The sequence below is a fragment of the Aulonocara stuartgranti genome (assembly GCF_965226115.1).
Source record: "Aulonocara stuartgranti genome assembly, chromosome: 15".
NCBI classification, from domain to species: Eukaryota; Metazoa; Chordata; class Actinopteri; order Cichliformes; family Cichlidae; genus Aulonocara; species Aulonocara stuartgranti.
Genome location: NC_138951.1, coordinates 10,925,500 through 10,941,557, shown reverse-complemented (window position 1 = coordinate 10,941,557; position 16,058 = coordinate 10,925,500). Strand labels below are relative to the sequence as shown.

General features: G+C 39.9%; 2 protein-coding genes across 2 annotated transcripts; one reads left to right on the top strand and one right to left on the bottom strand.

Moving 5' to 3' along the window:
- Window positions 1-515: 515 nt before the first annotated feature.
- On the bottom strand, window positions 516-11,855 carry kif25 (kinesin family member 25). Its single transcript, XM_082505708.1, has 15 exons — window positions 11,704-11,855; window positions 11,492-11,557; window positions 9,778-9,900; window positions 8,117-8,258; window positions 7,038-7,141; window positions 6,867-6,952; window positions 6,730-6,769; window positions 6,582-6,649; window positions 6,413-6,487; window positions 6,084-6,230; window positions 5,789-5,965; window positions 3,816-3,970; window positions 3,476-3,721; window positions 1,822-1,977; window positions 516-1,635 (listed from the first exon to the last, which is right to left on the bottom strand). Exons 1-15 carry the CDS (start codon window positions 11,770-11,772, stop codon window positions 1,484-1,486), a joined length of 1,806 nt encoding a protein of 601 aa, XP_082361834.1. The 5' UTR covers window positions 11,773-11,855; the 3' UTR covers window positions 516-1,483.
- A 302-nt stretch (window positions 11,856-12,157) lies between these two features.
- Window positions 12,158-14,877, top strand: ccdc167 (coiled-coil domain containing 167). The gene is made up of 4 exons (XM_082505709.1): window positions 12,158-12,294; window positions 12,472-12,566; window positions 13,357-13,409; window positions 13,880-14,877. The coding sequence occupies exons 1-4, from the start codon at window positions 12,244-12,246 to the stop codon at window positions 13,996-13,998; spliced, it is 318 nt and encodes a 105-aa protein (XP_082361835.1). The 5' UTR covers window positions 12,158-12,243; the 3' UTR covers window positions 13,999-14,877.
- The last annotated feature ends 1,181 nt before the right edge of the window (window positions 14,878-16,058 follow it).

The window sequence follows — 16,058 nt, the reverse complement described above, 5'->3', positions numbered from 1 at the left end:
AAAAAAAAACAACCCACTTTGGGCCTTTCAGTTTTCCTGTCAGGGTGGCACATGACATGCGTGCCTCAATAGCATGCCAGCTTTGGGACTGCACGGATTAGAGAATCACAACATTTCGCAGTTTGCAGCCTGCTGGTAGGAGGAAGCCTTATTAATAAGTGCGAGTGTGTGGAACTAAGGGGAGCTGATGAAAAAGAGATTTAATTACCAGATACAGTGTGTTATTCTATTCGTGCTGGGAAGATGTCCAACTGGTTCACTTCAGAGGGAATTGTGTGATTTTTCTTCCCAGCATTAAACTGGAGTCAACCGACCTGAAACTGCATTTGCAAATAATCATTAGGGTGTGTATTTTAGGATCACACTGATGCATTATGTCGCATTGGGCTAATAACTTTATAGCTCCCTACCTGCACGTGCATGGATCCCCCCGTGTTATCTACACAGAAGTGAGAGCTTAGTGGAACTACAGCCCACTGTAATTTGTATATAAAGCGTGAGCCATAAACTTTAAATGATTTGTCTTTTTTTATTTATAGGATTCTTAAGACTGATTACACAAGAACAGGCATGTCAGCTGTTTATTTCTAATACGGATACACTTTTCTACTTCATCAGATATTTAGAAAGATTTTTAATATGTAACCAAAAATGTGTATAAATACTGTGTAAACATAAATGCTGGGGTGGAAAACCAAAACAAAAGAGAAGGCAAAGCAGGGGTAGGTAGTGTTGAAATGAATTTACAGCAGAATGCCTTAGGATTAAAACAGCTTTTGTTTTTCCATATATAGTGCAGTTCTGTTTGCTGTTGGCATGTTTTCTATTTTAGCTTTAATCAATTTAATAAAGTGCTAATAAAGTCTTCTCACATGTACTAAGTTTGTATATCATGAACTACACATGCAGTGCAAGAATGTCATTGCACACAGCATTCCTAAGAATCAGTAGTTTCAGAAAACTTTAAGACATTAAATTCTAAGTAAATGCATATATGTATGTTTCTTAAAAGATGCCTGCATAATTATTAGTAAGGAAAACAGTACTGTGGAAAGGGTGAAATGTGATCTGCTTCCAGCACAAAGTAACCAAACTTCCAATAACTGCAAAATCAAAAATACTCTTATACTAGTTAAGGCTAGAACAGTGGTTCTTAACCTTGTTGGCGGTACCGAACCCCACCAGTTTCATATGCGCATTCACTGAACCCCTCTTTAGTGAAAAATAAAATATGATTTTTTTCAAATTCAAGACATAGATATGTTTTTTATTGGTGCACAAAATGAGCGGTGCATGTCACGGTGGAGGCTCTGCCGAACCCCTGAGACCGACTCACCGAACCCCTAGGGTTCGATCGAACCCAGGTTAAGAACCACTGGGCTAGAATATAAGGGTGAATGTTGTGCCCCTATTATAACACTCGCCCTTCTATCTGTTGTAATGACTCATAAAGGATCTATGTTAAAGATCTTCCTTTGCTTTCTTATTTAACTTTGAGGCTATTATTTTTTCTTCGGGGTGGCTCCTTCTGTACCTGCCGTGCCCGCGTGCCAAAACCAAGAGACTGCAGGGACTCTGTGATGAAGCGCTGCGTCGGGGAGACACAGAGCATCACTAGCAGCTTGGCATCACCACCTGGTGGATGAAATGAGAGGTACATAAGGTGGAAGACAGATGGGTTTTTCCTGTCATTTTTGGGCACAAATTTCAACCCTGGATTTGGTTATTGTGGAGCTGAGTTAATCTTTTCCAGAAGACCCGGACACGGGAAATAGTGAGTCACTGGACATAAAAAGAATAAATAATGTGTGTGTGACTCACCTATGGCATCCTGCAGCAGATGAGTGAGTTTGCTGTTCCTGTAAGGGATGTGTGGTCTGTGTTCAGCCAGAGCTCCAAGGACATCGGACAGAGCCGAGAGACTACGGTTTATACATGATGACTCCCAGAGAGCTGCACCTGAAACTCCAGACATACCTGGGACACATTTAGACGGCCTAAAGTTAGATAATGTGCTCTCTAACTGAGGTTATTGTAGTCAGCCCTAAAAATCTTAGAAACATGGTGTCTAACCACATACTTCTGGATGGAATTATCTTGGCCTCCAGTAACACTGTGAGCAATCACTTATAACCAGGATGTGTCCTTTACTGTGCATATTATAGCAATATGCAGGACTGCTTTCCCGCATTTGGGCAATTTCTCTAAAATTAGAAACATCCTGCCACAGAGTGATGCTGCAAAACTAGTTCATGCATTTATTACTTCTAGGATGGACTATTATAATTCATTATTATCAGGATGCCCTTAAAATGCCCTCAAAAGTCTTGAGTTGATCCAAAATAATGCAGCGAGAGTACTGACAGGGACTAGAAAGAGAATCTCTGGCTGTCTTTCACAGGATAACTTTGGTCCTGTCTCCCACCCCTCGCCAGAGCTGGTTACATCAGATGGCTGTCCTCCCCGAGCCTGGTTCTGCTGGAGGTTTCTTCCTGTTTAAAGGTAATTTTTCCTTCCCACTGTTGCCAAGTGCTTGCTCAAAGGGCATTTTTTGATTGTTGGGGTTTCCTCTCCATTACTGTAGGGCTTTACCTTACAATATAAAGCGCTCTGTGGCGACAGTTGTTGTGATTTGGCAGTATAACAAAAAGAAATTGAACTGAATTGTTTTACTTTTGTTTTCTTGAATAACATTGCGCCCAGTTACCTCACTGACCTCCTCAATCTGTACACTCCTTGTCGTGCATTAAGATCATCAAGTCAATTACTCCTGGCCCAACCTAAGTTTAGACTGAAGACCAGAGGCGATCGTGCCTTTGCTTCAGCTGCACCCAACCTTTGGAATAGCCTCCCTGCTTCTATTCGAGCCTTGGACTTTATCCAATCCTTTAAATCAAGATTGAAAGCATATCTATTTGACTTGGCTTTCATGACCAGTTAATACCCTTTTAAATCTTTTAAACTTTAAACTTTTAAATCGTTTACATTTTTTATTACATTTTATTAAATTTATTATTTTATTATTAATTTTACTGCTGTTTTTGTCTTCTTAGTGGATTTTGTATTTATCTAAATCTTCTGGTCTGTTAGTGCCTCTATCCTGTCTGTGCTAGTGCCTGATCTGTACCCTGTTATTGACTTATGTTGATTCTCCATATTACTGTGGAGCACTTTGGTGTGCCTTCGGGTTTTAAATATGCTATATAAATAAAACTGTATTGTATTGTATTGTACTTTGAAGCCCAACCTTTTGATTAATTATTTTGTAGTTCCTAGTCCAGGCTCTGACTGGAAAAAAGAAACTTCTAAACTGCATATTTAGCTCAAACAGACTAAAAAATAGTCATGGAAAACTAAGCACTAGGCAGATTTGTCATGTCTCGAGTCTCCGGTTTCCCAGTAAATTATTGCACCATAAACCACTTCCCAGAATGCCAACCTTTTCAAAGAATGTCCTCCTGCACGGAGCACCTACCAGCACACTCGCTGCCAGCCAGGTCCACCAGCTGAAGCTTTGTCCTGAATGGAGTCTGAGTGATGCTGTGTCTCGGGGAGGGGCAGGGAGAAAGGGACGGGGTCGAGCAGGGAGAGGACGCGGGGCTTGCAGAGGTTTCGTCCGCTGAGTGGTGGGCGGCGAGGTTGGCACGGCGACAACGTGGACTCCACCACTCCTTCTGGGTGGAGCGCCGCATGTCCATCTTGGCACTCTGTAGCCTGCGGGCTGATTGGAAGAGCGAAAGGGTTACGATGCAAGAACGTGTGAACGGCAGGTCACTGAAAGAGGTCCTCAATGAATTCCCAGACATGCATCTCACCCAGGGCCACTGCATTGGGACTCTTGGAGGAAACCGTGAGGGTCACAATGAGGTGAGAGCGTGATGAGTCCGCGTGGACAAGGGTGGGACAGTGAGCTCTGAGCTTCAGAACGCTGCTAATAATCTGCATCACCTCAGAGGCATTACTCACGGGCCTGAAAAACATAAAGGGAAAGTCCTTAAAATACAAAAAAAAAAGATTACATTATTAAAACTGTTTTCAGTATTTTTAGATTTCTTTATTATATTATCAGTCAAATCTGCAGTTCTTCTTTGCTCTGTGGAGTCTGCTGGTTTTATTCTTGGATTCTTGGATTCTTGGATACACATCAGAGGCATTCTTAAAAATTCACAATCAGCTTTAAAAGGCGACAACAATGCTTGTTCATTTAATTGTAAAACACTCGATATCTAGAGGAACAACAACCTTTCTACTAAATTTCACTGCCATATGTAATCAGATTAGACTTGTTTGCATTCTTTGACAGCTCCACTTTCTTAGTTTCTATATTACCTTCCTGTCCCAGTGTGCCTGTCCGCTTTGGGCAATCAGCTGTGAGGGTCCCAGGGGCTTTGTGTCAAACTAGGAGACATCTGTAGCACAGCTGAGGGCGCTTTAGAGGATGTCTTTGTCTGCATATATTGTATGCTTTTATGTTGAAATGCTTGTTCCATGTACGTGTATGGGAATATCACGTGATTTCAATCCAGCCTCAATAATGAGTAAGAAAAATTGATGGAGAGATGGATGTTGTCATAATTGGCACATGAATTCTTGAGTTATATAACAGATCCTCAACGGTGAGCTGGTCTGTGGTAAAACACATGGCAAACTTAGCTTTGCTGCAGCAAGCTGGCTGTCACCAGTGTTTAGACGTTTAATGGCTAGAGGAATACGAGACAATTTAAACCTGTTTTTTAGTAAACAAAGCGAAGCAATAGTGCCAGGGATATGGAGAGGTGGTGATTACACAGATCTGCTTTGCTGCTGGGCTGAAAATGTGTCTGTAGCATGCATATTTGAAGCATGTACACTATATACAGTGCTGTGAAAAGGTATTTCCCCACTTCCTGATTTTTGTTGTTGTTGCATATTTGTCGCACTTACACGCTTCAGATCATCAAACTAATTTTAATATTAAAAACATAACCCGGATAAATACAAAAATGGAGTTTTAAAATGATCGTTTTATTTATTATGGGGAAAGAAGCTATCCAGACCATCAAAAATGACCTCACAAACAGGGACCTCTATCTTAAGGGCTTCTGTTTAGATGAGGCACGACCTGTATGGGTGGAAATATGTGTTCGTTGGGCTGGCAAAGGCAAACTACTGTGAAGCAATAATGATTGTTAGCTGACGTTAAAATGTTCTACTACAACCACTACTCATTTTAGATTTAATTTAATTTAGCCAATAAACAGAAAATAGTGAAGGTTTAAGGATTAAGCTGTTTCATTTTTTCAACTCTGCTGCTGAAAAAAGTGAAACTTTCCAGTTTTATGAAGTTGCTAAGGGTAAAAACCTTTCAAGCAATTGAGAGCTCATCAGGAGTCAGGAGTCACCCTTTTGCTTTCCTTTAGCTTCATTTTCACCACTTTTCAATTCGGAGCTGAATTTCTGGCGTCTTATCTTTTTAAAGCTTCATAAACATGCGTTCATAGATTAGCTCGGAGTGGGCTGAGCTTCTTTTCTCTGCCCACTACATCCAGAAACGTGGCCAAGAGCAGAATTCCTGTCTGTGTGATTAAGAACTAAATAAAGTCTGAAAAACCAGAGGAGGACAGCTTGTAATTCCATGTGGGCCCAACGGTATACATGCCCTCTTTTTTATGAATGGTGATGATGATGATTGGTACACTGGTCTTAGTATTTTTATGAAAAGCCTTCTAGTATATTGCTCTTCTAGTATGTAGACCAGTCATACAAAAGCCCACATAAACTGCTGTATCTTAGCTCTGGCTCTACTCACTCAGATGTGAGGGAGGGGACCTGGCTGGCACCGGAGGAGGAGGTGATGACATCCCGTCTCTGGCCAGCTGCATTGCTGTGCTCATCCCTGGCCAGCAGGTCAAACACCTCATTGTTGTACACCTCCATCACTGACACTTCCACTGTGTGACTTTCTGCAGGCTTCTCAGAGATCAGCCTGGGCATCACATGGTAACAGAAAGGAAAGAAGCAAAACAAAGTAGATATTATGCTTTCTTGTGGATCAAACTACTAAAAAAGACTTGAGAAACACATCCAACCCTTTTTTCTCTCACCGAAAGAGCTCAGCAGCAGCCTTTGGGATAATACCCTGCTGTGCCTCCTGCTGTGTCCCTGAGAGCTCATCCAGGAACTGGGATCCCATCATGGTGTGAGTCTTCCCACTGCCTGTCTGCCCATATGCCATGATACACACATTATAGCTGAAAGGCAGGAAGCAAGGTGACATTCAATTACTGTCGAAGCCATGCAGTCATATTATGCTGCTCAGTTTGCTCCGCTCATTCACGCACCAGAGTGTTAAATGAAGACAGTTGAATTAATCCATCAGAATAACATTTGACTTGATATAGAGCTCTTTTTTTCCGCATAGTTTCATGCTCACCCATCCAGCAGAGATGTTAGAAGTGACTTGACTTCTTCAAACACAGCCTCCTGGGAATCCTCTGGTCCGTGTACCCTGAAAGAAGTGCGCATTGCCACAGTCACTAACAACTGAAAAATAATTGGAGAAATGTCGTCCATTGTATGGTGATGCCAGCATATTGTTTTACCTCTCAAACTCAAACATTTTGTTTTGCACCAGCATCCCCGCCTTCATGCAATTCACCATCACTGTATCCTAAATAAAAAGAGGGATTAAAGTAAAGGCAGGTATGCAGCAATCAATGAAAATCATTTGTAAGAGTCGGCAACACTGACATCACTGACTGCTTGGATTACTTCCTCTGATGATGCAGACCTGATGGAGAAAACACTGGGTTATCTTAAGTTCTCTCATTTTTAACAACTTTTCTTCATTTAATTGTGTATTCATGTTGCATTGCCTGTTCACTCACCCTGATCCGGAAGTTGAGGACTGGATCTGGTCAAAAGGAAGAACTGGACGCACCCTGCAGTGAACCCGAATGTTCCCTCTGAGCTCCTGAAGTGAAACAAACATCAGTGATTAAAAGATTCAGTACAGCTCTTTCTTTTTATTCCATCATCTAACACTTTTGTCTTCTTACCACCAGTGTGTTGTGAAGTTCTTTCCGCTTCCGCCTCTCTGCCCTGCAGTTCTCCCTTTCTTCCTCCAGAGAGTGCTCCAGGGCTGCAACACGAACCTGCAAATCTGCACATGGTGTGCACATTTTTCAGTCAGAACTAAGGTTCAGTGTATCACACAAATATTCAACATCATGCTGTCCTCTTTTTAGCAACATATCCAGTCATGGTAAAAAGAAAGTGCACCCTGTGTTAATTCTAAACTTCTACATATCAGGTAAACAACACAACCTCAGATGAACGCCAACATTTACACCAACTAACATACTAACTGATGCCTGTAGAGTTTGAGTTGTAGCTCTTGGGTTTTTTGCAGTTTCTCTGATCATTGCACAGCTTGACTTTGGGCTGAATTTGCTGGGATGATGCCACCTAAATGCTTCAGACCAGTAAATCATGTTATTTTTTTAATTATATTTTGATATGTAAAACCTTAGAATTTGAAAAGGATGCCATTTGATTTTTATCATGACTGTAAAAATGAACTGTGAAAGGCCACAACTTTGTCTCTGTGTTTAAACCTTATTTGAAACTATAAGAAAATACTTTTATTTTATTGGGGAAGCTTTGAGAAAATGGACTGGACTTTAATATAAAGGATATCGTCTCAGAAAGCTGACACTAATATACAGTAAAAGACATGGATATTAAGGTATTCATATATCAAAGTGCACCTAGTTTTAATCAACTTACAGCATCGTATTTTTTGGCAGGTTTACCTGAACATTATCTAATATCCTTCTGTCTTTGTGATCAGCTGGTGACATCTGCAGCAGAACCTTTTAACATCTTAAACTTCTGAATACTGTTATTGTCAGCCTAAAAATAATTTTATGTGAAATTTTAGTCAATCAAATGAAATCCTAAAGTCAGAGTCCACATGCTTTAAGATGTGCCTCCTCTAACTGCTGCTTCACTGTTTCGGGATGCATTGCAGTTTTCACATTTTAAACAAAAAAGGTTTCAAAACACCAAAAGTATCACCGTCACTGCCTACAGATGCTACTTTAATATTAACCTGAGGTTCCATTCAGATACTTACTCTGAAATCCATCCTCACTGTGACCGTTCAGAGATGAGTTGGCTTGCTCTACTTTCTCCAGGAGCTGCTTGCTCTGCTCCTCCAACTCGGTGGCAAAACTCACATACACTGCAAACAACTCACTCAGGTCATGCTTCACAGCCTGCCACAAACACACAGAGTGGACAAATGAAGGGAGTGTTTACACAAAGCCTTCCTAACTATACATATTCTCCTAAGAACCGAGGAAAAAAGGACCTTCCCCTTCAACTTTTTTGTGATTTCCTGCCTCTTTGGAGCTAAAAGAGGCCACCCAAACACATGAAATATCAATGGAAAGCCCAGGATGTCCTCTATTTAGTACATCAGGACTTAGTATGGTAGCTCAAATAAGTAAAAAGATATAGACAAAAAACAAATTACACAGGATATAAATGAATAGGCTGGTTCTCAGGAGGATATACATATAGCTTTTACTTTAGCCTTTACTTGACCCAACTGACTTACCGGTAGCTAATTATACACCAATCTCCAGCACTGAAATGTAAACATTTCTTGAAAGCCTAGTTTCAAACAGCTAACTTATAGTTTGCAGAGGGATAGTTTCTTTGAGGAGTTAGAGTACATTGTAGCACAGAAACAGCCTTTGACAGTGGACTCATGTCTATGTTTGTCCTGTTAGAGATCAGGGCAGCGTTCGATAACAATAATTTAATACAGAGATTAGAACAAACTATTGGCATTACAGGAACTGGGCTGCTGGGGTTTGAATCATATCTGTCTGATAGACTCCAATTTGTTCATGTAAATGTGGAATTTTCTTCACATGCAGAAGTTAGTCATGGAGTTCCACAGGGTGCTCTGCTGGGACCAGTACTATATACATTATACATGCTTCTCTTCTACGATAATATTAGAAAACACTGCATATATTTCCATTGCTATGAAGATGATACTCAGTTATATCTAAACCCGACCTAAACAGATCAGTTAAACCAAAACACTGCAGCTAGACTAATGACAGGGACAAGAAAAGGAGACCAGATTTTTCCTATTCTGGGTTCTCCTCATTGGTTCCTTTACAAATCCAGAACTGAATTTAAAATCCATGATCATCATGACTGACATAATCTTGAACAATCAGGCCCCACCAAGTTATCCTATTGTTGAATTTCTAAAAGTAGAACGGGAGGCAGAGCCTTCATCGTCACGTTCCTCCTCTGTGGAAACAGCTTCCAATTTAGACTCAGAAGACAGACACTGTCTAATTTTAAGATTTAAGGTAAATTTTATAGTTAAGGTTGCATCAGGTGACTCTAAAGCCTCCTTTAGTTATGCTGCTATAAGCTCAGACTGGTGCTGACTGCACCACTGTCTTTTCAGTCAACACATGTTAATACAACACTGCAGCATGCCTTTGTCTTCTTCCTCTCTTAGTCTGTGTTTTGTCTCTTTATGCTCTCTTATTTATTTTCTCTTCTCTCCCCTCTCACTCCCAACCTGTCGTGGCTTCCCACTTCCCACTATCCTAAAGTGTTTGCTCACAGGGAGTTGCCTGATTGTTGGGGTTTTTTTTTCTAATTTGCTACTATATAAATAAACAATTGAACTGAATTGAAGTAAAGTGAACTGAACCCAAGTTACTATCTACCACATATACACACATCTCAATATATTTTTACCTGAACCCCTGAGAGAAGCTTGATGAGGGCTGATTGGGTTATCTTCCGTGTACTACTCTGAAGCTGATGATCGTTCACAGCCTTGGTTCCCTCATCATGGTCCCGGCGCTGTCTACCCGAACACTGAAAATCAAACGTGCAAAAGTGAGTCATCAAAATTTCTCTTTTATATGAAGTTAAAACGTAGTTCAACATCAACAATTCAATTCAATTCAACCGGTCGCAGCAGATGGCTGCCCCTCCCTGAGCCTGGTTCTGCCGGAGGTTTCTTCCTATTAAAAGGGAGTTTTTCCTTCCCACTGTCGCCAAAGTGCTTGCTCATAGGAAGTCATATGATTGTTGGGTTTTTCTCTGTATCTATGAAGCGCCTTGAGGCGACTTTTGTTGTGATTTGGCGCTATATAAATAAAATTGAATTGAATTGAATTGAAAAACTTACCACATCACTTTTAAGGTATGCGATCAATGAATGGAAATACAGAGGGTTAACAACAAGCTGCACACCACTGGTTACACTAGAACAACAAGGCCAGATTAGGCTTTGCCAGAAAACATCAAAATGAGTCTGCACAGTTTTGAAAAACTTCTTTGGACGGATGAAACCAAGATTACATAAAAGTATGGAGAAGGAGAAAATCAGCTCAAGATCTCAAGGACGCTGCGTGATCTGTCACACACGTTGGCAGTTGTGTGATGACATTGGGCTGCTAATGTGACTGCCGATAGAAGCAGCAGGATGAAGTGTACAGACCTATACTCTCTGCTCACATTCAGACAAATGCTGCAAAACTGATCGAACAGCACTCATTATCCAGCAAATGGATAATGATCCAAAGGAAAAGCAATCCAAGATTTCCTTAAGGCAAAGAAATATGATATGCTTTAGTGGCCAAGTCATTCACCTGATGTCAACCTGAGAGAATGTGGTTTTTATTTATTGAAGAAAAAACTGAAGTCAAATAGAAGCAAAACATCATCATCCATGTAACAAAAAGAATCCTTATATTTAAAATTATGTTCGGTTGTCCAATTCATAGCCTCTGAAGGTGGTGGATTGTGTATAAAAATAGCTGTAAGTCCTAAAAAGTTACTGCCAAATTCTTGTAAAAACACTTAATTTAAGCTGAAAGTTTGCACTTCAATCACTTCTTGATTGTTTGCCTTTGTACTGTGGTGTACAAAATAAAATGTGCCTTTGCCCAATAAATTATGGATCTAAGTCTTAGAGAGTGGAAGGGAAACAAACAAATGAGGATGAAGTGATCTGTAAAGTACAGTGAAGGGGGTAACAGTCATTTGCACATAATTCTGGTGCATTTGAGCTACATGCCTAACTAATGAAACAGCTTGATAGAAATTATGATCCATTTTGTCCCAATGTGCCATTTAGATACACATTCAGTTAACCATCCATTTAAAGCACTCAAATAGAGACCGATTCAAATGTTCCCGCACATAGCGTGAGTACTAAGGTGTAATAAACCTCATGCATTTAAAGTAAGTGCACAAGCACACTCCAACGCCTATTGGCACTAAAAATAATTTAGAAAAGAAAGAAAGAAAGAAGTTATGCACACAAAAGCTGTGCCTGAGGTCCATAAAAAACCATGATAAATAAGGTGCAGACAGGAAAATACTAGAATAAAATGATCAAAATCTACTTTTTGGCTAAAGATAAGCCTATATGTGTGTTAGATGTCAAAAGTATTCTCACCTCTGCAAGTCTTAAATGAAGAAGGGCATTCTCGGTCTCCAGTTCAAGTATTCTCTCCTCTTTACTCTGAAATACGAAGAAATGTGTCCTGAAGGATTTGGGATGCAGTTTGCACAACTCATGTTCAGTAACTTGTAAAAAAAATCTAATAAACCAATAATAAACCAATAATAATCTAATAAACCATTCCCTAATGTCTAACAATGACTCACCCTTAATTTGTGCTCCAGCAGGTGTACCTGATGAGCAAATATTTGGTCTCGGTTTATAAAGAGAGGCATTTTGTAGAAGGAAGGAAGCAAGTATAGAGCAGCTTGCCTGGCCTCGTCCCTTTTCTTTCTCAGCTGATCATGTGTTGTCCTCTGAGGTCACATAATCAGATTAGCAACGCTCAGCAGCAACTCTCTCAGTTCTGTTTTACCTGTCTGTGTTTGGCAGGTGCAGACTACAGTATGTTGCCTTCATACTGGCATGAGAACAATAACCGTTTAATTGTGATTTGAGCATGACAGCATTTTTTTTAATGACTTGGCTTTCTTCACTTTCAGGTGTTGGGAGTTATTTGTGTTTATGCGGCCAAGTGTTTGTCACTTTCCACCGACAGAGGGCAGCAAAGTGCGCGAAGAGCGGTTCGTCAAAAGGAAGACGTAAACATTACGAAGAAGAAAAATAGTTCCGCATAGTCACAGGTTTTTCTTTCCCCTGTCAGGCAGGAGACTCACTGCACTGTGGTTCTCCGGTTTGGTCACAACATGGCAAGGCTAAAAGAGAAAAGGCGAGAGAAAATCAGCGTCGCCTCCGAGGTACAGTGTTTTAGCGTTTGTCTCACATTTCCCATCTATCTCTCTGTTTAGCTGACGTCTGATAGGTGCTGTAGCTTTCCCCGTGTACATTCTTAAAATTCATTCGTTTAGGTCGCTCCCTGCCTCTGTGTTTTGTACGTTGACCTCTCCGTGTGTCACACCTGTAAAATCCTACAGATTGATCGTCTGGAGGAGCAGCGGGTGCGTTGCCAGGACAACTTAGAGAGGGCGGAGTTCAAGAGCAGGAAGGAGAAGCTCTCTGAAAAGCAGAGGTGAGGCTGAAGGAGATGATGAAGACTCCACGTTAGTGTGTATACCTCCCACTGGCATTTCAAGGCAACTTTGGCCTTGGGACTGGGACTGTTGTGGAGGAAACTCCCTGCAAGACTGTCCTTGTTAAAATATATACTTGTTATTTATTCCTGCTTAAAGCACGTTATTATTTATTATACCTGTTTTCAGTGATATCAACTTTTGGTGCCCCTCGTGGAGGGCTACACCAATAAGCTGAACTCAGTTGGTGCAGCCCTCCACAACAGTCCCAGTTTCTCATGCGGCTCTTTGGGAAAATGAATTGCCCATCCATCACATTTGAGGAATTCAGGAAGCGTGTCTGTCAAAATCAGCCAAGCTTCCTGCTTTTGAAACCCCTTGTGAATAAGGAAATAACCAAAAGTAGCTATTAATACAAAAAACAATATTTTAATGAGTTGAACACTAATCTGAAGTCTAAATAAAGTGTATGAGTTGAGAATATAGATTTTAAAAAGGGATTGAAATAAACGATGAACATAAGGGAACAAATGAATGTGTTGTTCTGTTGCATGAGGTGTGAAGGATTTGTGTTGGATTTGCTCTTGCATGTCTTTGGCTTTCCTGTTTGTGGCTGTTTTGTGGTAGTTGCAGGTCTGCGTGGCTCTTTAGTGAGCAAGAACTCATGAAAAGGCATCTTGTGCCACTTAGAGATTAAAAAGAAAGAAAGAAAGAATGTAAAAACTTCACCCAACAGTGATGTTTCTCCTTAATATTGCCTTTTTTTCTTTCTTTAAAAAAAAAAATCAGACAAGATCTGGAGGATGAAATGACCATCATGAATGAGAGGGTGCAGAAGCTAGGTGAGCCTTAATATTAAAATTCTTGTTCATGTGTATTCACTGTGTGTTCTTACTTTTCCTGTGTATTTGTAATATTTATTGAGCGCTCGAGGACCACATAGTCCCGTTTTCACTAAGGGTTAATTGACAAACTGATTAGCAAACTAATCAACATGTCATATTTAGTCATCCTGAAAGGTGCATTTTAAAAAGAAAGCAGGTGAAAGTAAAATTTTATTGATGACACATTTAAGGAAACTGAAGAATGTCGTGCTTTTTGAGTGTAGTATACAAAATATTTGTCTTCTGTCTTCTTTTGACTGAGCCAGCTTTCCCATATAAAAAAACAAAAATAGTTTCAGTATGTTGTAAACTGGCCCCAGGCTGCGACAGCAGATCATTTGCTGGTTTTGCTCGTGCCAGAGGACTAAAAATAAATAGAAAGTGATGGCTGCTGCATATTTTATACAGTTTTTCTTTTGCTTTTCCAGACAAGGAGCTGGAGATGTTACGAGGTGAAAACCGGAGGAACATGTTGCTGTCAGTCGCTCTGCTGGCTATCAGTGCTTTCTTCTACTACGGGTTTTTCTACAACACAGACAAGTCATAAAACCACACTAAAAATGGGACCCATGATTCTGCAAAGAGCATCAAACGCAAAGCCATCTTGGTACAGGGACACGGTTGTGAACACATGAAAAGGCCCAGCAGACAAAGAAAATGAATTCTGGTTATGCCTTTATATATTTGACCTCTGTACACTTGTAACACTATTCTTCATCTGAATGTTTACCTTATGCTGCCTTCCATTTGCCTCAGATGTCCGAGCTGGGAGTGACATCAACCCTGAGTTAGTAAGGTAACAAAAGTAAGGAAATGTGGGATTTGTTTTGCCTTTTAGCACTTAAAAAAACATTGCTCTGCATGTGACTTTTTTAGCAAGTCGCAGAAACATAATAGTAATAGTACAAATTACAAGTGTTGCAGTTTTGGTTGCGGATGCTTCGACTTTCTAAGTCTGACAGGAAACATCAAATGAAAGCAGCATCGTGCTCCTAACAAACCACCATGTACTTGCTGTATTTTGCGCAACATGTCAAATAGATACTTTATCAAGCAGTGCCGGACAAGTCTGCTTTTCAGTCATTTCAGTAAGTGTTTGTATGCATGGTACACAGTATTTGTGCAGTTAAATGCATGAAAATATTTGATATTTGTGCCCTTTGTATTGTCATTAAGTCAAAGGCCGAGCCTGGAGATTTTTTTCTTTCCTTTTATCGATACTCATGCTGGTCGTACACCTACCTCCTAATAACTGCGCTTCCAGAAATGGCCAACATGCTCACAAATGTCCTTTGAAATATGACTGTACACAGTTATGCTCTGAAATTTGGATTTTTTAAATAATTGATCTGTTTAAATGCTTTTTTTTTTTTTGCCATTTGTGCGTATGTCTTTTAAATCCATATAATAAATGCTTTGTGCCAAATTCAATGCATATTGTTTACTGTTTATGTACTATTTGTAATGTGCTAGGGTTTTTTTTTTAGTGACACCTTTATTTATTTTTTTATTTATTTAGATAACTTATCCATTCATTCTTCCTGAAAGTAGCAGACTAGGATTTATCATGTTCTGAGAGAACATGTAGGAGATTTTTTTTTATAATTTCACAGGTACAGAAGGCGTGATCTCTTCAGGAAACATATTGTTAGTGTCAGAGGTGACATTTTTCACCCAGTCACACAGCCATTGCAGGATTTTTGTGGCAGGGTGGGGAAGTCTGATTTAAAAAGTCTTAAGGCCTTCCTATAGTTCTGAGAATGTAATGATTAAAGCAGCATTCCTGTGTCTTATTTGTATCGACATCTGTTTAGCCTGTCCTTTTTCATCAGCAACATTCACATGAGGGACTAAAACCACCAAAATATGATCTGCATTTTGTTTTTTTTTTATTGTTATCGTGAGAAGCATTACAACAGTCAGCAAGTCAGAAGTTTTTAAATCGTACTCTTTTAATATTGTACACTTTACTTATATGTGATCTGACCTTATAGATGAGCTGGACAGCTGTAAAAAGCAATATCAGTGTACGGTTATGACAGCACTGTAATCCATCGCAGTGTGAGATTTTTTAAATGCATTTATTTATAGGTTGTTTAAGATCTTCAAACTAGTTTTAATATTAGACCAAAAAAACATGATAAATATAAAAGGTACATTTTTAAATGATGATATCATGTCACAATCTAAAGTCATTGATATCTATCAGTCTGGAAAGGGTTGCAAAGCCATTTATAAGGCTTTGGGATGCCAGTGAGCAACAATGAGGGCCAGAGTTAAATATTTAACAATGAGAAACAGACTGGGCAAAAATGGCATCCACGGGAGAGTTCCAAGGAGAAAAGCTCTGCTAACCAAAAAGAACAAAAAGACTCGTCTCACATTTACCAAAAACACACTTACTGTTTGTAAGAACGTCTTACAAACAGTCAGACATGGTGGTGGTAGTGTGATGGTTTTCGCTGCTTCAGGATCTGGACGTGAATTCATGAAACTATGATCTCTACCAGAAAATCCTGAAGAAGAAAGTTCAGCCGTAAGTTCATGCTCTGAAGTTCAAGAGGGCTTGCAGCAGGACAGTCATCCAAAACAACGCCACAAACGAAC